The sequence below is a fragment of the Andrographis paniculata genome, unplaced genomic scaffold (assembly GCF_009805555.1).
Source record: "Andrographis paniculata isolate CXL003 unplaced genomic scaffold, ASM980555v1 Contig73END, whole genome shotgun sequence".
Lineage (NCBI taxonomy): Eukaryota > Viridiplantae > Streptophyta > Magnoliopsida > Lamiales > Acanthaceae > Andrographis > Andrographis paniculata.
This window is the reverse complement of record NW_026137610.1, coordinates 614,061-635,951: the sequence shown is the minus strand read 5'-3', so window position 1 is coordinate 635,951 and position 21,891 is coordinate 614,061. Positions and strand designations below refer to the sequence as shown.

The 21,891-nt window shown below is 39.3% G+C and overlaps 7 protein-coding genes and 1 non-coding gene across 8 annotated transcripts; 5 read left to right on the top strand and 3 right to left on the bottom strand.

Moving 5' to 3' along the window:
- Positions 1-120: 120 nt before the first annotated feature.
- LOC127265380 (uncharacterized) lies at positions 121-2,423 on the top strand. The gene is made up of 5 exons (XM_051295153.1): positions 121-400; positions 513-784; positions 950-1,610; positions 1,704-1,903; positions 1,974-2,423. The coding sequence occupies exons 1-5, from the start codon at positions 380-382 to the stop codon at positions 2,224-2,226; spliced, it is 1,407 nt and encodes a 468-aa protein (XP_051151110.1). The 5' UTR covers positions 121-379; the 3' UTR covers positions 2,227-2,423.
- Positions 2,424-2,974: 551 nt separating this feature from the next.
- LOC127265384 (probable E3 ubiquitin-protein ligase RZFP34) lies at positions 2,975-8,578 on the top strand. The gene is made up of 14 exons (XM_051295156.1): positions 2,975-5,129; positions 5,221-5,397; positions 5,533-5,701; positions 5,823-5,989; positions 6,074-6,161; positions 6,384-6,443; positions 6,555-6,587; positions 6,967-7,044; positions 7,187-7,230; positions 7,464-7,504; positions 7,604-7,686; positions 7,774-7,865; positions 7,958-8,069; positions 8,164-8,578. Exons 4-14 carry the CDS (start codon positions 5,871-5,873, stop codon positions 8,281-8,283), a joined length of 870 nt encoding a protein of 289 aa, XP_051151113.1. The 5' UTR covers positions 2,975-5,129; positions 5,221-5,397; positions 5,533-5,701; positions 5,823-5,870; the 3' UTR covers positions 8,284-8,578.
- Positions 8,527-10,841, bottom strand: LOC127265382 (FCS-Like Zinc finger 10-like). The gene is made up of 3 exons (XM_051295155.1): positions 10,680-10,841; positions 9,111-10,090; positions 8,527-9,017 (listed from the first exon to the last, which is right to left on the bottom strand). Exons 2-3 carry the CDS (start codon positions 10,073-10,075, stop codon positions 8,858-8,860), a joined length of 1,125 nt encoding a protein of 374 aa, XP_051151112.1. The 5' UTR covers positions 10,076-10,090; positions 10,680-10,841; the 3' UTR covers positions 8,527-8,857.
- A 986-nt stretch (positions 10,842-11,827) lies between these two features.
- Positions 11,828-13,119, top strand: LOC127265413 (uncharacterized). The gene is made up of 3 exons (XM_051295192.1): positions 11,828-11,897; positions 12,760-12,811; positions 12,963-13,119. The coding sequence occupies exons 1-3, from the start codon at positions 11,828-11,830 to the stop codon at positions 13,117-13,119; spliced, it is 279 nt and encodes a 92-aa protein (XP_051151149.1).
- A 1,117-nt stretch (positions 13,120-14,236) lies between these two features.
- LOC127265381 (DDT domain-containing protein DDR4) lies at positions 14,237-17,650 on the top strand. Its single transcript, XM_051295154.1, has 11 exons — positions 14,237-14,455; positions 14,843-14,953; positions 15,332-15,418; positions 15,498-15,535; positions 15,631-15,712; positions 15,926-16,032; positions 16,112-16,262; positions 16,339-16,431; positions 16,523-16,640; positions 16,881-16,923; positions 17,023-17,650. Exons 1-11 carry the CDS (start codon positions 14,300-14,302, stop codon positions 17,423-17,425), a joined length of 1,389 nt encoding a protein of 462 aa, XP_051151111.1. The 5' UTR covers positions 14,237-14,299; the 3' UTR covers positions 17,426-17,650.
- A 50-nt stretch (positions 17,651-17,700) lies between these two features.
- TRNAL-CAA (transfer RNA leucine (anticodon CAA)) lies at positions 17,701-17,784 on the top strand. Its single transcript has one exon. It is a non-coding gene; the product is annotated as a tRNA-Leu (tRNA).
- A 31-nt stretch (positions 17,785-17,815) lies between these two features.
- On the bottom strand, positions 17,816-19,576 carry LOC127265724 (pentatricopeptide repeat-containing protein At2g20540). Its single transcript, XM_051295682.1, has one exon. It carries the CDS (start codon positions 19,445-19,447, stop codon positions 17,834-17,836), a length of 1,614 nt encoding a protein of 537 aa, XP_051151639.1. The 5' UTR covers positions 19,448-19,576; the 3' UTR covers positions 17,816-17,833.
- Positions 19,577-19,810: 234 nt separating this feature from the next.
- Positions 19,811-21,703, bottom strand: LOC127265725 (54S ribosomal protein L24, mitochondrial). The gene is made up of 2 exons (XM_051295683.1): positions 21,385-21,703; positions 19,811-20,530 (listed from the first exon to the last, which is right to left on the bottom strand). Exons 1-2 carry the CDS (start codon positions 21,582-21,584, stop codon positions 20,068-20,070), a joined length of 663 nt encoding a protein of 220 aa, XP_051151640.1. The 5' UTR covers positions 21,585-21,703; the 3' UTR covers positions 19,811-20,067.
- Positions 21,704-21,891: the final 188 nt, after the last annotated feature.

Here is a 21,891-nt window from a genome sequence, read left to right as displayed (position 1 = left end):
ATGAATTAACTAGAATAAAAACAAGAAAAAATAAATAAATTATATATTTATATACCATCGACGCTGCTGACGAGAGGAACGCATATTTATACATATATACGTATATATATTTATGTTGTTTCTGAGCGAAAGAGAAGAGGGAAGAAGAGGGCAAAAGCAAAACCCCGTAATCCTGCGCAATTAATATAGCAACATTTCTTGTTTGTACTGGCTTTTCCTTTTTCGATGCTTGGCTGTTCCACATAATAATTCCTCTGGTTTTTTAATTGCTTTTCAATTATTCGCTTGTGGGTCTGCTCTGCTGCTAAAAGGATTTCTTCTTCATTCTCGAAGAAAGGGATAATATAGATAATTCGTAACTGCGAAGAAGGGAGGAAGAATGAAGGGTCACGAACCAAAGGTACAAATCTTTGATCGTTCCTCCTCTCTTCTGATTTTAATTCGATGTGATATAGAATTTGTATGTATCTATGGCAGTTGCTGAAGCTTTGATTCTATTTCAATGTGGTCAGGTGGCGAGAATGGAGGACATACTAAACCTTCCAGTGCAGGACCCTCCATACGCCGAATTCTCCGCAGTTCATATAAATTGGGTTAAGGTTGACGGCGGGCGGCAAGGAGGCGACGACATTGCCCTTATTCCTTTCTCGAGAGTGGATGATTTTGTGAAAGGCGAGTCCAGCAATGCCGAGTGCCCTGCTAGCTTCCGCGTCGAATCAAGGCGGAAGAGAGCAGAGGGGAGTCTCAACAGACCTAGAGTGGATGGATACCTTGAGTATACACTGTATGTCAATCGCAGTAAGTTTGTGTTCAATTCGATATAATTCCTTCATCCTATGAACTGTATGATGATGAATTGCATTCCAATTCAGTTAGAACGAAAATGGAAGAAAATAGCTGAAAATGAAAACCACTTGTCGCTGTTGTTGTTGAATGCTTACATGTTTAGGTATTGGTGCTCATATGGTCCTGAAGATTACCGCGACGTCGAACCACAAATCGGCGAAATCTCGAGCAGTAAACCTGCCACCGGCAAGGGGAGTCGGCCGGGGAGACGGCATATGATGAGGGGATGTCTTTGTCACTTCACAGTGAAGCGACTGTACACTCGACCATTGCTCGCACTCATCATCTACAATCAGAGGAGTCACGTCGACAAGACGGGAGCTCCTTGCCATGGAATTCGTGATCAGGAAGCTGTGGGGACGAGAGCTATGTATGCGCCTCGGCTATCCGAGGAGCTGCGCCAGAAGGTGATGTCCATGCTACACGTCGGGATATCTTTAGATGCCATAGTCCAGCATCACATGGAAGAAGTGCAGAGGCACGGAGGGCCTCACAGCCGCGATGATTTCCTTACTCGCAACGACGTGCGCAACATGGAAAGGATTATAAGGAACTCCTCCCATGAACTGCACTCGAACGACCTCTGCAGTGTTAAGATGTGGGCGCATCGGCACCAGAAGCATGTGTTTTACTTCCAGGAGATCTCTGGTTCTGACCCTTTCGTGTTAGGGATACAGACGGATTGGCAGCTGCAGCAGATGCTTGGGTATGGGCACAGCGGAGCCATAGCTTTTCACTCGGCGACTAGCACTAAGAAGCTTAAGGTTTTCTCCCGGTTGGCTTTTTCTTGATCGAGATTTGAGTGAATCTGATGTTTCTTGACTGTGTTTTCGACTTGGAATTCATTCTTTCTGCAGTATACTCTATGCTCCCTACTGGCGTTTGACTTGTCGCAGAATGCGATTCCTGTCGCCTGGATAATAACTTCTTCGTCCTTGAGTCAAATTCTTCGTAAATGGATGCCGGCACTTCTTGAAAAGATACGCGGCAAGGACACGAGGTGGAGGCCTAATGCGATTCTAATGGACGACCCCCTTCTTGAGGCTTCGTTGATTCGGTAAGCCATCATCGTACAATGACGATCATCTGTAGCTTTGTGTCTGTCTCACTGTGTTTCATCTTCTCAGAGAAGCTTTCCAGTGCCGGGTTTTGATATGCCTCTGGCACGTTCGCCGTGGCTGGCTTAAAGCTATATTAAAACTTTGCGACAATTTTGAGGTGCAAAGAGAGATGTTTAGGCACCTCGGCAGAATTCTCTACTGCACGAGGAACGGGTCGAGCAATGAGGCTTTCGAAGAGTTCATGCAAATATACATCGACCAGTCCTCATTCATCGAACTTTTTAGATCTAAATGGTTGCCGAAAATGGGTATGCTTTGATCTTTCTTTGGCGCTTATTTGGAAGACGCGGTCAACATTTTGATGTTTTTATACTGTCTAGCAGAATTTTGGATCAACTGTGTCAGGACTCTCCCGGCGGCGAGCCAAGAACCGTATGCTTCAATCGAATCCTATCACTTACGATTGAAATCCCGGGTTCTTAGCTCGTTGCCTGCGTATTCGAATCAGAGAGTCGATTTCTTGGTGCATTCATTGACGACGCAGTTTCATTCCTTCTGCTGGTTCGACCAATACACGTCTGAGACGGGGTGTTTCGAAAACCTGAGGGATAGGTTCAGCTTAACTAATCCATGGCATCAAGCAATGCACATATCGGATATCGACGTCCTGCTGGACGAGGAGAATCTGCAGGTTGCGAGAGTTGTTTCTCCGGCGGATGGTAGCACGGCCTACACCGTATGGAATCCTGGCTCCGAGTTCGGCTTCTGCGACTGTTCATGGTCGATGGCCGGAAACATTTGTAAGCATGTGATCAAGATCGCCATTTTTTGTAGAAACCGGCAGATCGCCCGGCCATTGTGGTCGGCTCAAGTTTACCGGCAGATTCTGCTTAACCTGGTGCAGAATCTGCCTGACGATCCGGTGGTTCTCGAGCATGCAATTTCTCAGGCGACGCGGTTGCAGCATGATATCAGAAGCTTGGAGGAATCATCGAGCAATGGATTGCTGCAGCCATTGTCTTCTTCGAGAAGTTCCTTCCTGCAGGAGAACATCAAGCCTTTCTCCTGAGTTAAGATGATCTGCACTGCAATCTGCAGTGGCCTTCCGTTCTTGAGGATTGCAAATTTGCAAAGATCATCAGGTAGAGTGAAGGAGATGACGAGGAAGACGATGATGGTGATGAGTTGGAATTGTTCTTAGGAGCTCCTGGTACTCCGACTCCAGATGCGCGCATGCCTCCCGCTGGTGTTGGACTCCCTGGAGCTCCCAAGAAATATAAATATATTAATATAATATTGTTGGAAATGGGCCGGATCATGTGTATAGGCCCAAATACTGTAGATCACATGTATTGTGAATCGGCCCAAATGAAGAGGAATTTTATACTACGTCGCACGCCTACAAAATTCTTGTACTCTCTTCGTATGAACCGTTGGATCAAAAATCAAGGATGGTGGTTGATAACGTGGCGCCCGGAAATTTGGATTGGACTGTTAGGGGTATTTTGGGGATTTCCAGCTGTCGCTGTCGGCAGCTGCTGTCATCGAAGATCTTCGCCATTACTTCTGTTTCAGATATTTCCAAAACCTGGGATGGAAAACCGGACGCCATTGGAAATATCGAGACGGTTTTGATTGTATTTCTAGCTGCGAATTACACATTCAAGCCATTTTCAATTCTATTAACGTGGTTGTTGTGTTTTTGTTCCCATGTGTAAGAAGCACTGACATTGTTGTTTAAGAATTGTCGCCATTTGTTGTCTACTTCAGAATTTAGAAATATATATCTATAATTGCAACCGTCTTTCTGTGCATTGTGTAATTGCATCTGTGAATGTATTTCTTTCTCCCTCTCTATCTCATTTTCTGTGCCTGCTGGTGGCGATTTGGGTGTGATAGTTTAACGCCGAACTGCACGGGTTGATCGGAAAGATATTGCGATCCAAAGTTTGTCATTCTGATTTTTTTTTTTTCTTTTCCTGCTTTGTGATTAATATTTATTTACTGATTATTTATATATTTGTTAGTGTGTGTGACGTGGGATTTGAGAAGCATTTTTTAGGTTTGGGAGCTTTGCTAAAAATTAAATTGTGATAGTGGAATAATCTTATAAGAGTCTAGATAAAGTTGGAAATCTTAGTCGATGCATCTGATTTTTTTCAGGGTCTTGGATTGGGTAACCGAACTTCATTTTGTTGTGGAGCTGGTGTTTCATTACAATACTCATATTCTTTTGATTTTCTTGAAGGCAGGTTTTTGTGTTTTATCTTTCTTCCTATGCATGAATGTGTATTTGTAACTCTCCTACATCCGTTCATGATTTTGAACTATTAATTGTGATCCTCCATTGGATGGCACCCATCATTAAGTGTTGGTTAATTATACTGCAATATATTGTAGTTTGTAATTTTTAAATTTTATTTTCTGATATAAAGCCATTGTGGTCTTTCCCTTGGTGAGTTACATGATTTTGAAATTTCCAATCTTTGTTTGTAATGCTTTTACTTTGTGGCTCTTCAATCCTGCCCCGCTTTGATTCTTGAGCTTGCTTGTTCCCCCTTCTCTTTTTCACGCTTGCCTGGATCGCTATCTTACTAGCAGTAGTGCCAATAGGATCATTTGGGGAATAAAGATGAAACTCTTTTGTTAACTAAAATTTCTACAAGTGCCAATACCAAGTGCTCTTTGCATTGGTTGGTTTTATGTGGCTAGACGACAATTTTGTTTCTTGTCGTATTGGGAAATGTCGGTTAGCAAGTTATCAACTCCTTTTTTAGTTTTGTTTTACCTTGTCGGATTTGGAAAACTCCGCAGTCATCGTGCGAATCAGAATTGATTATATCAGATTGCTGATCTTGAAATTGCATGGAGCATCAGATGGCTTATAATCCTTAATTTAGTTTTCCTAATCCTCGCCACAAATCCGCAATCGAGTGTTTGTTGTTCTTGATTTATATACCGGATTTAATCTTGAGTAGTTGCTGGAGTTGGTTAAGGTTGATAGGGAAATGCTTCCTGCTATTGTCATTTATATTGTGAGAGTCAATCTCTTATCTAGTAGCTAGATACTCGCACAGGGTGGATTTTTAACAGAGTTTACCTATTAAGCTAACGATTAGGTTTGGTTAACTATTACATTTTATTATTGGATGCTACATTTTTCATTTGTTGGGCAGTTTTAGCGTTGAGACTGCTGCTCTGTGGAATAATTGGAACAGCAAGGTCAAAGTTTGATGCATGCTAGAAAGTTCTTTTATTTTGGGAAAAAGAAAAAGTACTAAACCAATGTTCTTACAACTAGGCTTTTTGACAGGGGAAAAGCATCTGTGGCTCCTCTGTTTAGTTTATGAGGGAATGAAGATAAATTGTGGAAAAGCTGGATTGGGGCTGGTCTTGTCAAGGATCTGAACTCATTGCTTCAACCACTCATGCAACTTTGCTTACATAACTTATTGGCCTTCTGGATTCTTTGCTCTTTCTTCGAATATAGGTTAAGCATCTCATCAATGGAATTCCTTTCAGATGGATATGGACTTCAAGAATAAAGTGTTGTGCCATGGTTATCTTATTCTGCTTGAAGCTTGCAGTTAGATTGTTCTAACATAGTTAGATGCCTATGTTGCAGGTGCACTTGTTTTGATGAGTTTTGTTCCTTGGAGTTTCTGTAAGTGGAGCTGTTCAAGTCTAGTTCGATTGGATTTTTGGCTGTCTGATTTGGTCACCGAAATCTGGCACAATAGATACTATTTTGAGGTGTTCCTGTTCGAAGGCGACTAGATTCAGCGTGTGAATAGGTTTGGCCTAAATTTCTGTGTGTTTTTTTCCCATTTCCTAGCTGTTAGATATTCGTTTCTTACTTCATGCAGTGGGGTATGTGAGTGTTAATCATTCTGAAATGTTGTTTTCGGGCCAAAGATAACTGCAAACACGTTAGCTGAAGATAATCAGATTGGAAACAGCATCATGGGTGGTGAGTCACACTTGGAACCTTCTCATGAAGATCTCGTTCCAGCCGAAGAATCTGTGTGCGTGGACAAAATTACTGGCACTGAAAAACAAGATAAAGGATGCATGAAATTCGGGTATGGATTTCTAGCATTATGCATTAACTTTGAAGTATGAATCATTTCATGATCTGTTGCTCATGTTTGAGGCTTCACTAGCAGGTGCTCTCATTACCGTCGGAGATGCCGAATCAGAGCTCCTTGTTGCAATGAAATATTTGATTGTCGTCACTGTCATAATGAGGCAAAGGTAGTTAGCATGTTAAGGCTAACAAAGCACTGCAAAATGGCATATTGTGTCAATGTTACATGTAGATCCAAGCAATCTTAGATCCAAAAGATATTTTTAAAAACAAAAATAAGAAGAAAGGAGAACAGTTTAATTAATCCCGTTCTCTTTCTATATGTTAACATTTGTTGAGACTCAAGGTTCTTGAACTATAACACAGCATCAACTTGTTTTTCGCAACAGAACCATATACGGATTGATCAAAAGCTCAGGCATGATATCCCTCGCCATCTGATTGAGAAGGTATGCTTTTACTTGGATCTTGTTCTATTTGTGTCTTCCAATTCTGATACTCATAATTATTGTGTCTTCGTTTAGTTCACTATAAAAAAACAGCGTGTTATTATTTTGCAGGTTATATGCTCACTCTGTGGCACTGAACAAAAGGTTGGTATATTATGTTTGTACATGCACATATTTGTTTACTTGTGTCTTTTTCCATACTGTTGTTTCAGATAAAAGGAGTTACATAAAATTACTCTTTTTTGAATTATGTGCAACAACAATCAGCTTTGTTCTTTTGTGTTTTATTTCCTATCTTTTACTATTCATCATTTATATTTTCAATGAAAGTATACTACTCTTTATCAGTAAACATGGCAACAAATCACTATTTAAAACAAGCAAAAACACACGGCCATACATCTTTGTGGAAAATAAAAAAATAAAAATTCAAGAATGATCCTTTGGGAGGTTATTCAGTCTATCATTGTTTTTTATACTTCCCCTGCCCCCCTCTCAATTCCGATGCTGGTTCCTTTGGCAGGTTCAACAAATCTGCATTAATTGTGGTGTATGCATGGGGAAATACTACTGTGAAATCTGCAAGTTTTTTGACGATGACGTGAGTATCAAGTATACCCTGTTTGCATGTTTCATTGCATGATATGTAGTTCCAAACAACGGTCGAAGAAGAACGTTTTATTACACATTTCAAACAGTGTACATGACAGATGAGTGATGCAATTCTACCTCTTATTTCACAGATATCTAAGGAGCAGTATCATTGTGATGGCTGTGGCATCTGTAGGTAGAGTAACCTTTCTCCCTTTCTCATGGCGTTACAACACAAGCTTTCTTCGATTGGTTATCCTCAATGGAAATACAGTTTTAATGTGCCCGAAATCTCTTTTTCAGCAGTGGTTGAAATATAAAAGAAATGTGTATAACACAACCATCTTACGCTAACTATTTTCATTTCCATCTTCTCTACCATCTATATTCTAAATCCATGTTGTATTGTTTTTGCATTGTGAATGGCAGAACTGGAGGCTCTGAGAATTTCTTCCACTGTGATAAATGTGGTATGTCAATGTCCATTAATTTGTTTATGCACTTGTCAAGCCCTGGTTCGAATGTACCAATCAATCATCTCAACTCTGCTATTTCACTAAATGACTTAGGATGCTGCTATTCCGTGCATTTCAAAAGTAGCCATCCGTGCGTGGAGAAGGCAATGCACCAGGACTGTCCCGTCTGTTTTGAGGTATTAACTGCAGCTCAACATATTTTGTTCGACTGAAATGCTTTTAGTTTGGGGAGAATGAAGCGAAGTGCACATTATGATTTGCAGTATCTATTTGATTCGACAAATAATGTCGTATGTATGCTGTGTGGTCATACCATTCACAAGACGTGCATGGAAGAGATGCAGAAGCACAACAGGCAAGTGAAGCGACTCCTCCATTTCCCTATTGGCTATACACCTTTCATGCTTCACATCGAACGCTTTATGATCCATGTCATCCCATAAACAGGTATTCTTGCCCCATCTGCTTCAAGTCATTTTGTGACATGTCCAAGCACTGGGAGAAGTTCGACTTAGAGATTGCCGAGACGCCCATGCCATCATGTTATGAAGACAAGATGGTCTCTCCCTCCCCCCTTCCCTCTTTTCTCTCTATATGTTCATTGAGCTAAATTGCCATATCAAAATTGTGAAATATCGATGTCCACGTGCCAGGTTTGGATTCTCTGCAATGACTGTGAATTCAATGCAGAAGTGAAATATCATATCTTAGGCCAGAAGTGCCCCAACTGCAAGTCTTACAACACTCGACAAACAAGGGGCATCGGCAGATAGGCGCGCACAAACAGCTCAACATCATCTCATATTCACCAAAAGCAACTTCTGTGAAGTGCAAGAACCACATTTGAGGTCATGTTATACATTATACCTAAGCTGCAATGTGCTTCTTCTGCTCTGACCTTTATTATTGATAAAATCAAGAGTTGTCTTAGTCTGTATCTCCCCTTTCTTCATCTTCTTCTCATTGTCAACATTATTGAAATTATGCATGTAAGACTTCAAATATTTAGCAAGATATATGATAAAAGGTGGGGAAGCCACTTTAAAGGGCTACTACCCTTTTCTTTAACATCGCCAAAATTAAAGTCATTCTCTTGTTATCCCTATGTAAAAGTTCAGGGTAACTCAATATCAGCTTATTCCATACACTCACTGCACACTACACCCACATAGGGATGAAAGTCTACCAGCATGAGGTTGTGTGATTATCCAAGGCTGCAAACAGGTACAGAAAACAGCTCTTGATAACTGGACAAATGATCGGATTCAGAACCGGATCATCATCGTCCACCTACACTGCAGAGTTCCATTCGTGGGCACAGCGGATACATTGTTGCAGTGCAGCAACTTATGTAGTGATAGATATGTTGCTTGTTGAAGATTCTCCGAATCTGTTTACTTCATAGGGGATTGCAGAAGTATCTTTGTTATCGTCAGTTTCCTCCATGGCTTCATCAACCTCCATCTCCTGCGAGCGACAATTATAGCTGCAGAACGCCTTCTCGCCTCTGCAAAAATGAGGTAATCAGTTTGCTGTATGCCAAAGCATCTGTACGCGATATGTATGTTTATCGGTGCTAGTAATACTCAGTTCGACTAACCTGTACATGTAAATGTCTTGACCCTCCAGTTTCTTGCAGCAAGTGTAGCAGAATTTCAAGAAATCGTTGGAATGGTAAGAAGCAGTAGGAGGTAAGTAGCCATCCTCACTTAAATTGGCTACCTGGTCACTTTGACATCCTAAAATGCAGTCACAGAAGATATGAACAACTTTTGGATTTGGACCGTGTGTCCTAACACATGTATAATCCTCGGAGAGCTCGATTTCACTTGCTGTAACAGAACCAACAAAACGGCCCTCGTTGAAGCTTCCTCCAAGAAATCTATGCTCAGGTGGGATAAGCAGGGTCTTGGTGTTCTTAGGAACTGAATTCATCAATGGCGATGCTTGCCTTCCAGAATCCAATGAAGAGAAATGTTCGAACTTGATTTCAGACGGGACTTGTCCGATCTCAAAAACAACACTAGAGTTTCCCATTTGGACATCTGGTGATCTAGTGTCGGTACTAGGAAGAACAGGAGTTTTTTCCGGAGATGAACTTCGTATCTCCACAGAATTGGCATGGCTGCCGGGGCTTAGACTTCTAACACTCATTTGTCGACCAAAGATAATCGTTTTATTATCGTATGATCTCCTTGCAGCATTCCCTGGTTGTTTATCTTCATCATCCAGAGAATCTACAATGCTGAGGCCAACTTTGGAGCAATCCCAGCTCTTCGGGTACCCCTCATTTGGCGATGCAGCTCCCGGACGCCTAAATGGATTGCCGAAGCCTGAGAATATCCTAAAATCTAACGGCGAGGTTGGACTTCTTGACGAATCAGAGTCTGGGCTCTTGCGGTTCGATGATCCCACGAACAGGCTGGGGACATTCAGGAATGCGAGGTTTTTATGGCTCTTATTCGACGAATCCGAATGAAAACAGGAAGCTGGTATAGCACAGGCCATCGAGTTATTTGTAAGCTGATGATCTCTCTGGTGTGATCTTGATCTCTTCCTCAGCATTATTACACCAACACTCTGAATCCCAAATCAAGAACTCAGAATAAACACCCAGAACTTGGAACAAATATATAGATACATATATCTCATATGGGATTCAATTAAAGTGAAATGCACAACAAGAACTTGATCAAAGTACTAGTCAAGAAGATAAGGTCAGAACAGATGATGTTATCCTTCAAGAATCAAGAAACAACAAACCATGCTGTGGAGAATGTTAGTGAAAGTAAATCAAGAATTGGAACAGAAGATGATCTAAAAAAAGAATGCAAAGTCACATAAATACATATCCATATATATATGTAAACAACATCAACTTCCAATCTGTAACTACTAAGAACAGCCCACCCCTGATCAAGATCATTCTAAAAGGAACTGAAAAGGGGGAAATGTGAATAGCTAGAGAAATCCCCATCGTGGCCATTCTTGTTGATTTGATTGTAATTCTTGAATACATTCAATCTCAGGAAAAAGAAGATAGAGATGATTATATCAAATGCCCAAAAAACTAGTCCATGATTGACACCCAAAACCAATGTTTTCTTGAATTTATCACTGATCAATGGGATGGATGTGCAAAAGAAGATCAAAGAAATTAAAAACCCACCTTGTTTCTTCTTCTTCTTCTTCTCCCTCTTCCTCCAGAAACCAGAAAGAAAATGGAGTTTTCAAGTGTGGAGGAAATGGAACCAAACCAAATAGCAGTATCTGTCTGTCACAGGGAAAAAATGGAGACCCTCTCTGCCTTTATCTCTCTCTCTCTCTCCCCCATCAAAATCAGAGCACAATCTCACACACTCATCATTATTATTACTGTTATTATTTATTTATTTACTTTCTTTCTCCCAATATTTTACAAATGGCATTGTTATCAATGTACGTATTGTATTGCTTTCATTTATTCACTGCATCAGTACACAGTGTGTGTGTATCCACACTTTTCACAGCTGGTGTTTACGTTTTCCTCTGCTCCCGGACCATGCACCGGGTGCCCCTCTCTCTCTATATATATATATATTTATTTATTTTGGTACTTTATATTTTAATTATTTAGAATTTTGAGTTATGCATTGCAGCATATACGAATGGAAATTTGCCATTCAAACATTCATTAATTGTCTTGAAACTAAATTAATTCATTTGTGTTTAATTTAAATTAATTTAGACTATCAGTAATTAATTGAAACTGGGGTTACAAAAGTCGCAGCATTGTCATCATAAAATAAAATAAAGCTGCCCGTGAGTTGTCAGAAATATATGGATTTTTAAATGTTTTATTTATATTTCTTTTTTATATTGTATGTTTTGATTATTTGTAATATAGTTTGAAATATTTGTGCTAGTAATTATGTGCAGGGGAATTCGAAATAAATAAAATAAAATAAAATAGTAAGTATTACATTTAAAGAATGAGTGCATTCAATGAAAATAATGTGCATATGATATGAATTTTGAATTTAATAAATGCCTCAATTGATTAATTATTTATGTTCATTAAATTCAATATTTATGATTTATTTATGAACATTCACGTAGGTAATTTAATAATATTTGTTATTTATATTGGAATTGGGGATTGCTTATTTTTATTATTATTTTTTATTTTTTATGTATGTAATATTTTATGAAGCCCATTGATTGAAGCCCATTCTCCATTAAAATTTTGGCCCAAACTGAGCCGGGTATATAATATCTGCAGCGACTATATATATTGAAATCAAATTGTTCTTCGGTCGTTTCAGTTTTGGTTAAAGGATGGCGTCACCGCCGCGGGATCTCGCTCCTCCGTCCGTCGTCGAGTCTCAGCTCTCTTCACTCGTTTACGGTACTAATTCTGTGAAGTAACGTGTGAACATTACTTGTACAGAGCATTCGTGTGGTGTTTACATGCAGGATATGATCAATGTTGTGATGGAATCAAGTTTTTATGTTCTAATTATCGGAAAATTACTGTGTTTTGCGGAGTTTGTGTGTTTCTGTGCCGTTGAGTCCTTTCGTTAATAGATTTAGGTATTCTCTTGACTATTAAGAGTTTCAGTGAAAAGTTTGATTGTTTGATCAGCTCGTAAATGTGGTTTTCATGTTTAATGATCAAATGATTTCGAAATGCTCATGTATTGTTCTGGTAGTTGTTGATTAGGAGCTCAGATATGAATCGGAAGAATATATACTTTCTGTCAATTGCTAGTCTAGAATCCATACGTACATATATAACCATTTGGAGCTGGGTGAGATCTGATATTTCTAAGGCTGCTTTTGAACTCCTGCAAATTCCTTCAGTCAGTTTTCAAATGCTGTGTACTCGAGAGGAAGAAATGTTACCAAAATTTAGTCGAGTTAAGTATCTTCTCCAGTGCAATTAGCTATGCATGACATTACAAAATGTTTTGCCAAATTCTAATAGTTGTTCACTAGAAATATCAAAATGCAACTTAAGTACTTCTTTTTGGAGATGAGTTTCTGCTATAAAATCAGATTGTGATTAAGATTATGCATTCGCCTGCTGGTTGTCTCCATTCGACTTCTCTGCAGATCTTTGGATACAGAGAGAACCTCAACAATTGCTTTTACAATCTTTCCAACATTTGCAAGTTAGATCAGTTTCCATGAATCGATGAATTATGGCGCGTGCTTATATCCACCAACTTGTTTACCATAACAACTCGTTTCATTGGTGCAATGAACAGATCTCTCCCAGCAAATGCAAATCGCCATGGACAACATGCTTAAAATGATAAAGTAAGCTCTATGTTTATATGCTACAACGAGTCCCCATGTTAGCTCTCCATCTCGACATCTCATCACTACGTTCATCTGCTAATTTCTGATTTCTCTCCCAACCTCCTCACTTCAAATTTGATCATTTATGCTCTCATCGTGACATTTGCAGTGAAATCGATGCAAAATCTGCGGGGATAACCGGAGAGATGGATAAGTCCAGAGAATCTGCACTGGAAAGGAAGATTGCCTTAGAAGAGGAGAAAAATCAGTTCCAAAAAGCTGCTTTTGCTGTTTTTGATATGCTCAATAGTCATGGCAACAGCTGATCAAATGTGACATATTTTTTAACAATATAATAATAATATCAAGGTGAAAATGGGGGAAAATATACTTTTTCACTTGAACACACAACCAAGTTTATTTGAAATCATTAATGATACAAATTTTAAAAAATCTAGATAATGGTTAGTATGTGAATAATTTGGGTTGCTTTTTTTATGAAATATGGATAACATTTGAATCATATTTCCCTCGGGCTAGACGTGGACTATTGTCATTTGAGTTCATATATTTTGTTTATACTCGTATCTTAATATATAGTACTCCCTCCGTCCCAAACACCTCCCAAATTCACTGCAACATTTTCAAATTTACAAATAATTAATAATATTTATATACATATATTAATATACACTTCACTTTATCCCATCACATCCCTCAAATAAAAAAACATATAATCATTTCTCTCTCCAATCACATCACTTATATATACAAATTATCTCAAATTATCATACTTAATACTCCCCACCTAAATTCTCGTGCCAAACACAAATGTTGTACGGTGTTTGGGACGAAGGGAGTATTATGTATGAATTTGTATTTCATATACTATTGGCTTATATTAATGCACCATCTTAAGATCAATCCTTATGATTTATACATCATATCATATGCTATTGATTTATGTGATGTGATTAATTTCAATCAACATATCAATTGCATGCTAAAATTATGTGTTCACTAAAAAAAAAAAAAAAACTCTATGTTAACAAAAATAATATATATATATATATAAACAAGTAAACATGCAAAAAAACTCTAAATAAGAACACACAAAATATGTCACATGCACACATTTTTATCATAATACATTAATATTTTAATGTAGATTTATTTAGATTTTTAATATATCAATCCGAAATTTCGAAAAAACAAAAATAAAATCAATACGATCAAATCCTAAAAACCTGACAATTTTGTTCATCTCATAAGAAAATTATTAGTTGAGGCCCAGTATCCACTTAGTTTTAGGCCCAAACGTGAGCCCCTTAAAAGAAAATAAATTTGCAGCGGTCCACAACGAAAGGGCAGTAAATCTTGGCGGGAAACCGCGCGGTTTCATAATTAACCCTCGAAAAGTTTCCCCCGTTGGATACCCAGTTATCAGATACTCCAGTACATTTTGTTTTTGTATCTCCGTTTCTTCCCAAGGGTTCTTCTCAAGCAATGACCACCGAAGCTCGCGGACGGCCGGCGGCGACCGGAGGAAATATGCAAATGGATGATGTAGTGGTAACATCGCCTCCGTCAAAGGATGTTGAGGCCGCGCAGAAATCGCTCCGTCAGCGGTGGGAGTTGGCTTCAGTTCTCAACTTTCTTCGTGTACTGTACTGCTACTCATTTATTTATTTTTTCAAGATTTTCGAGTCGTTGATTTCCTCGCCTTTTTCTCTTTCAGTTTTCGGTATTCGTTCGTTTCTACGTGCGGTTTGCCTCTTTGTTTTTAAATCCGTGGACTGTTCATTTTGTCGATAACCAACTTATTTGCGGGAAACTAGACGAATCTATGTAATTGTAGCGTGTTATTCGTCAACTATATAAAGATATTATAAACGGAATAGTGGTTATTGTTTATGACCTACGTCGGTGTTATATTCGGAAATCGGAAATGTTTCACAGAAAAAAAAAAAAAAAAAAAACTGTTATATACATGTTGCTTCGTAATTGTATTATCTTTCATGCTTAGATGCCCCGCACATACACTTGCAGGTTTTTGAACCTGTTATTGAGAGTGATATGAAGATAACTGCTGAAGAGATTGAAATTGCACTCATTGAACAGAATAGGACGCTTGCTGAACTTCATATAGCGCTTCTGAAGGTTTATTTCCATCTCCAGATCAACGAGACTTGTAAATTGGATCACTTTTCCACTTCTGAATTTTCAAACCTGTACTACTCATTATTTCATGAGATTGCGGGAATATGGCTTTAAATATTCCCTTGGAAACATGGTAGTATACCTGCAATGATTATCTGTGCATAAATTTCACTTTCATCTTGATATAGCGCCAATTCAATTAATTTCCTCCGTAAGCCATCAGCCTTTATTTGGTAGACTGAGTAAATTCTTCATAAAAGAACTGCCAGATCATATTGGTGTTTCAATTCAATATAGTATAGTGTGGAATGAGATTATACAATTGCATACCATCTTTCTTTACTCTGTAAGTGGCTTTGTAAATTTGAGCTATTTCAGGGAATTCTCCCATCTGGAAAATCACTCAAGGGCCCTGATGATTGGATGATTGCAGTCAGCAAGACACTGTCAGAATGGTGGCCTTGGGTACGTCAAACTTATGGTTTGTAGGGATATTTTTATTACATGCTCAAAGATGCTGCTGAACTCTTTTCTTTCTCTACAGGTTGGTCAAGGGGATTTTCCTCTAAGTGGAGCAAAAGGGTACAGTATTTCTTGTTCTTTGTCAATGTGTCGTTGTATGAAGGCAAACTTAAGTTGTTATTCTCCTCATTTGCAATTTTGTATTGCATAAGCAGGAACGAAATATCTCTCTACAAGAAACTTGATCCAACAAGTCGTCTGCTTGTCCTTAAAGCACTCTGTGAAGTTCGAGCTGATGTATGCTCACAGAATCAATCTTTTTTAACTTTTGAAATGTTAATAGTTCTGATGCTATTTTTCTGAGAAAGTACATTGCATTATGTTCATTTTTTCTGTTGGTGAGTCTTGTCTAGTTTGGCTTAGGGTGAATCTAATAATTGAGGGAACACAGGCAATTCTTCAGGCTTTGTGGTTGTGGACCTTGTGGTTCACTTGTTCAGTTTCTTGCAGGAATATGATGCTGTCTCATATATCAATGATGCGATAAAGAATGGCAGTGCAGCGTCTGATTTCAGAAAGGACAAGCTTGCAGGCGATGGAAATAAAATTTCTTTCTGGTAGGCTGTTAAGATATAGTGATTGCATAATAATTCAAGAACAGTATTGGTAAACTTGGTTGTCTTGTCTTTGTAATAGGTTTGAGGGGAGTGAAACTATTGGTTATAGATTATACAAAGAGGTAAAAAGCTTTGAGAATGAACGAGTCAAAGGCAGAACCATGTTTCCAAGAATGAATTATCTGTGGGAAACCCTTGCAACAAATCTAGAAGAATTTAAAATCATTGAGGTATGTTTACTTCCTTGCACTATTGAGTTTCTACTTATCAGATTTTTCTTTAAACCCTTGTTCTTTTGGATGGTAGAATAAATTTTCATCTAGTGGAGATAAATTGGAGGTTGCCGTCAGTGACTCCATTGCTGCTGATATCATCCCTCTTCTTGAAAAACAATTGAAGGTTAGCAACGAGTTATTTTCCCCCTTACATTATAAATAATACATACATCTGTTGATATTGCTTCATGGGAGAATGTCATCATCATTGACAGAAGAAAATGAGGGCACATAAACGGAAGCAGAGGGCGCAGATGCTTTTGAATGGTTTTCGAAATTGTGGAATAACACGATCTTGCCGCCGCTATAATAAGCCTGTTGACTATACATTTGGTAATGTAGCCCCAACCCTACATTATCATAATCTGATTCTGTTTGTCCTGTGGTCCTTTCTTGATTCTGCTTTGCATTGGTTCAAGGCTAGTGTTCATAGTGCACCATACCTTGATTCTTAAATTTTTATTGCCCTCCACATTTTTTGAATAGATAATAACCCTTTTCATGTGGATCAAAAAGATGTACTTTTTCATTCATCTTACATTTTTTATAAACGTTGTATGTGTTATATTGCAGATAATTATGACAAGTCCATTAAAGAAGCCATACAATTTGTAAAGTAAGTGGTTGCACTCTTCCATCTTTTCACACACGTACAATTTTCTGTTATGGTTTGTGCTCATTATTTCGTAATTCCAACATTTTGCGGGTTCTTCAGCAAGAAGAGGACAAAAGAAGTGCAAAATCCGGCAGAGAATCAGAGCAAGCGTAGAAAAAGAATGGGAAATACATCAGCATCATCATCATCGAATTCTGATGCTACCTTGATGGATGGTGAATGTTGGGAAAGCGATGAAGAAAGAGATAATAAAGATGGAGAATATGAGGTGGAAAAAGATGACGACAAGGATGTTAACGTCGAGCAAGGTACTAGGGTATTATTAAATTCCAAGAAACCTAAGGGATCGCGCTTCAGTAAGAGACTAGCTGGTCATGGCGTTCCAGTTGCAATTCCAGAAAAGATTGGTGCCAAGAACAGATCGAGGCAGAGGCCTAATGTAAACACTGCTGCTCTGGTGGTTCCTGATTCAGAAGAGGAAATTGAAACTTCCTCAAGGTGACTGAGTGAGTATATCATCATATCATATCCATATCAAGAAGCAAATCCTGCCTGCCTGCATTTTCAGATATACTTACTATTTATAGAAGCAGCAACAGCAGTTCAGTTGTAGTTGTATGCTTGTATCCCACCTTTTGTATTTTGTATTGCACCTTTAACCTCTCCCTCAAAATTTCCAGTGGAATTTTGTGGCATTGGACTAAAACTTGGCAGAAATATAACTGTAACATGATAATTTGTGTATTTGTAGATTAGTATACAAAACATATACAACAAGTCAGGATGGCCGAGTGGTCTAAGGCGCCAGACTCAAGTTCTGGTCCTCGTAAGAGGGCGTGGGTTCAAATCCCACTTCTGACAACTTTTTTTTTTATGTTTTGTTTCTCCAATACAATGTGGTAATGTCTATTTATTGATCAAGAAACTCATCATCAGTCCAAAATTCAGTTGACATTTGGACACCCAACAGCACCAAAACAGCCTCTGCTGCTGCTGCTTTTGGATCATCTCCAGACACAAATTCTTGAACCACTCCATTCACCTCAATCAAGCTACAACCAGGTCTCCTCTTCTTCATCTTCTTGCTCCTAATCAACTTCCTCATCCTCGAAACCCCTTCCCACTCCCCTAAATCGGCGTATATATTCGCCAGCAGCACCATGTTCCCCGTGTCTTCCGGCTCCAGCTCCAACAGACGCTCCATTGCAACCACCGCCGTCTTCAGGTCGCGCTGACTCCTGCAGGAGCTCAGCACCGAACCCCATATCGCCGAATCTGCTTCCATTTCCATGCCCCCTATCACTTCCACCGCACGGCTAATGTTCCCCGTGCGCCCTAGGAGATCCACCATGCAACCATAATGCTCGATCTCAGGCTCTACTTTGTAATCCTTTTGCATCAAGTCGAAATACTTCAGCCCCTCGTCCAACAGGCCTGCGTGCGCGCATGCTGACAATACACCCACGAATGTGATCTCATTTGGCTCGATCTTCGCCCTCTGCATCTCGTGGAACATCGCAATCGCTTCATGCGCCCTCCCGTTATGCGCTAGCCCTGCAACCATACTGCTCCAGGATATAACATCCCTTTCAGCCATACTATCAAAAATCTGCAAGGCTTGGTTCATACTGCCGCATTTCGTGTACATTTCAATCAATGCATTGCAAACGCGGATCTTTTCTATAAACCCGTTCCTTTCCGCGTAAAAATGAATCCATTTTCCGAGCTCCAGCGCTCCCAACTGAGCACAAGCCGGCAAGACTGCGACCAATGTGACCCAATCCGGCTGCACCCCCGCCATCTGCATTCTTCTGAACACATCCAAAGCATCCCCAAAACTTCCGACTTTCGTGTACCCGGATATCATAGCCGTCCAAGAAACAATAGTCTTATTTGGCATGGCTTCGAACAGGGCTCTTGCTTTCTTCACTTGGCTCAACTTCATGTGCCCAAATATAAGACTGTTCCAAGAAATGGCATCTCTTTCAGGCATTTCGTCGAATACCTTACGGGCATCAGCAACTCCATCGCACTTGACGTACATATCTAACAACAAATTCACAACAATGTTATTACCAATCAACCCATATTTACAGACGTGCCCATGAACTTGTTTTCCTAGCAAAACACTCAGAAGCCCTCCACAGGATCGAAGAACAAAAGGGTAAGTAAATCTGTCAGGAATTATTTTTTCTTGTAATTGTGGTGCAGAGCTTCTCAGCATTTTTTTATACGTGTTGATGGTCAGTATGTACAAATGGCTGTGTGTATATGCTCTGAGCATTGCATTGTACAAGAAAATGTTGGGGTTAATAACCCTTTCGAACAGTAATCTTGCGTACTCGATCTCTCCGTTTTGGTCGCAGATATCCACCATTTTTGTCACCAAGAAATTGCTTTGCAGCAGTGACAGCTTCTCCATTAGGGCATGTATTCTCCTCAAATATGTTGTCTTGTGGCATCTTCTCAACATGTGCATCAACATATCTTCCAATCCTCGGATTGTTGAATTTGTTGTCGCCATTCTTACGTTTTGTTTACTCTTTCTTTGATCTTTCCTTGCAGGAGTGATCTCTATGCTTTTCTCTTATAGATTAGTGGTGTGATAAAGCACATAACATATACACAGTATACAACAGATAATAGTTACATTCACCATTGAACATGAATATATCATTACAACTAATCATCATAATTGTTTCTAAATAAATAAATAAATATTATAGATCATTTAACATAGCATCATAGATAAATGAACATCCGTAATAGCTTGACCTTTTAGTAAAAACTTGTGTGGTAAAAACAGTTTGGTAGGTGCATTTTTCAGTCAACCATATAAACAAAGCTTTATTGAAATGCAAGAGATTGGTTATCTTTATTCAACAGAAACATAGAAAGGATGACTCTTTCATTGCCAAGCAGGAGTTAGGAGAAAAGGGTATTGCCCTACTGAGCTTGTAGCCTAAACACTGTAAGGGACTTGTCCAATTCCAAAACATACATATAACTGAAGAAAGCAACCAAAAATCAGAACCCACAAAATTAGAATCAACACTCAACTTAACTTGTGCTTCGGACTTTCTAACAATAACAAACATCTTTGATTTTTCCGACGCAGAAGGCACATATGCATCGCGTCCATATTTAAGCATTTGCCACTATAGGTTCATGGTAGCCGGTGTGAGAGCTATCTTCATGTCTAGAATCTTCTCTTCCGGCTAGCCCAACAACATCTTCTACTTCTGCTACTGGCTCTTGTTTGGCTGATGTGCCGTACATCTTTCTCCTGGTCTCCCTACGTATGGCCTTCTTTTCTAGTTTGAGCTCTTCGAATTGTTTCTCAAAGTTGGCCTCGTCCTCTGGAGAAAAGAACACAACCTCCATCTCCCCGAGGTCTGCATACATCTGCTCAATCTTGGTCTTCCAATAAAGTCCCATTTCTGTGTCCATCTTATGGTATGGTGTCTTCAGCAAGTACTCGTCGATTCCACCAGCCTTGTCTATGCAGCGCAGGGCGTGGGTAGTTACCTTAACACGGATATGACGATCCATGATATAGCTGAAGAGCCGCTTCTCCTGCACATTTGGCTTCCAACATCTCCTTGTCCTAGCATTACCATCAAAATAAGTCTACTATTTGCAGAATAATACAGAACATCAGATGCAAAGTGCTGCAAACTTAGTAACTCTTGTTCACATCCAACTTGAACATTAGAACATGTTTCTAGCCATACAACAGGGCCACAAATAGTAAGTCCCATAAAAGATGTAACCTTTATCAATCATCGAGTCAGTTGCTAGTAGTAGAGAACACAAAACCCGAACAAAAACAAACAACAGTTAGGGATGTGTTCAGATCACATTCTACACCACATTCCCTTGCCAATACAGTAAGTTTCACATTCTACATCTGTGTAATGATGGGCTACAAAGCAATAACAGCTCGACAACCAAACAATAAAAATTCACATATGAATTTATAAGTTCGCAACAGCTGTGCGCCACAGGAGTTCTTAATTTAATCAAACCTCTAAAAACGTACAATTGCTCAGCAACAGAGAAGGTTTCTGACAGTTCTTGGCAGTTAACAGAAGTAAAAAAATTCTAATGACAAGATGCCACAGACGAAACTACTCTGCAGCTTAACGAATACAAAAACTTAAACATTCTGTCACCAACCTCTCCCCTCCTCCTCATCTCTATTAAATAAATTAAACTGCATACCTTCAAAGCATCCACAGATTCATTGAAAATGTAAACCTAATCAAACATTAAAAACCTCCAAGTTTTGACTATCGAATATCCATTCAAATTCCGCATCTAAACCACTCGCTAAAAACATGATCAACAGAACGGATCGCGCACACAGAAACAGGAACAGTTCGGACAAACACCGATTTTAGAATAACAAATCCAGAAAGGGAAGCAGAATACGTGTGTTGGTGTAAGAGAGCAGCTTACTTGTTTCCTCCATCCTCACTGACGCGATTTCCAAACTGGATATGTCGGCCAGCGTACAAACCCCGATGAGCGCGTCCCATCACGACCTTCCTATCAGGCAGCGATTTTTTCAACTCTTGTTTAACTCCCGGTGCCAAAGTTTTCTCGCCGCCGATTTTCTTAACAAGTTTCTTCATCATTTCTCGAGACCGGAACGCCATTGGCGATCTCAATCCGAACCCGTGCTCGTACAGACAGCAAGAGTTATACCAATTCAAACAACAGCTGTTAGGGTTTATCAGTTGAGGAAAAAATTGATGATCTCATCTGTAACCCGCAGCGAAACAAGTAATACTTTATACCTTAAAGAGAAAATGGCTCCCTGAAATTCCATAAATGCCCTTCTTTTAATTATTTATTTTCATCTCCATCCCTTGTCCTAAAAACATACTCATTGTTTATATATGGACTCTGAACTCCTTCCTCAAGCAAACCACCTCCAATTCCTCTGAAGAAATTCCGCTATAA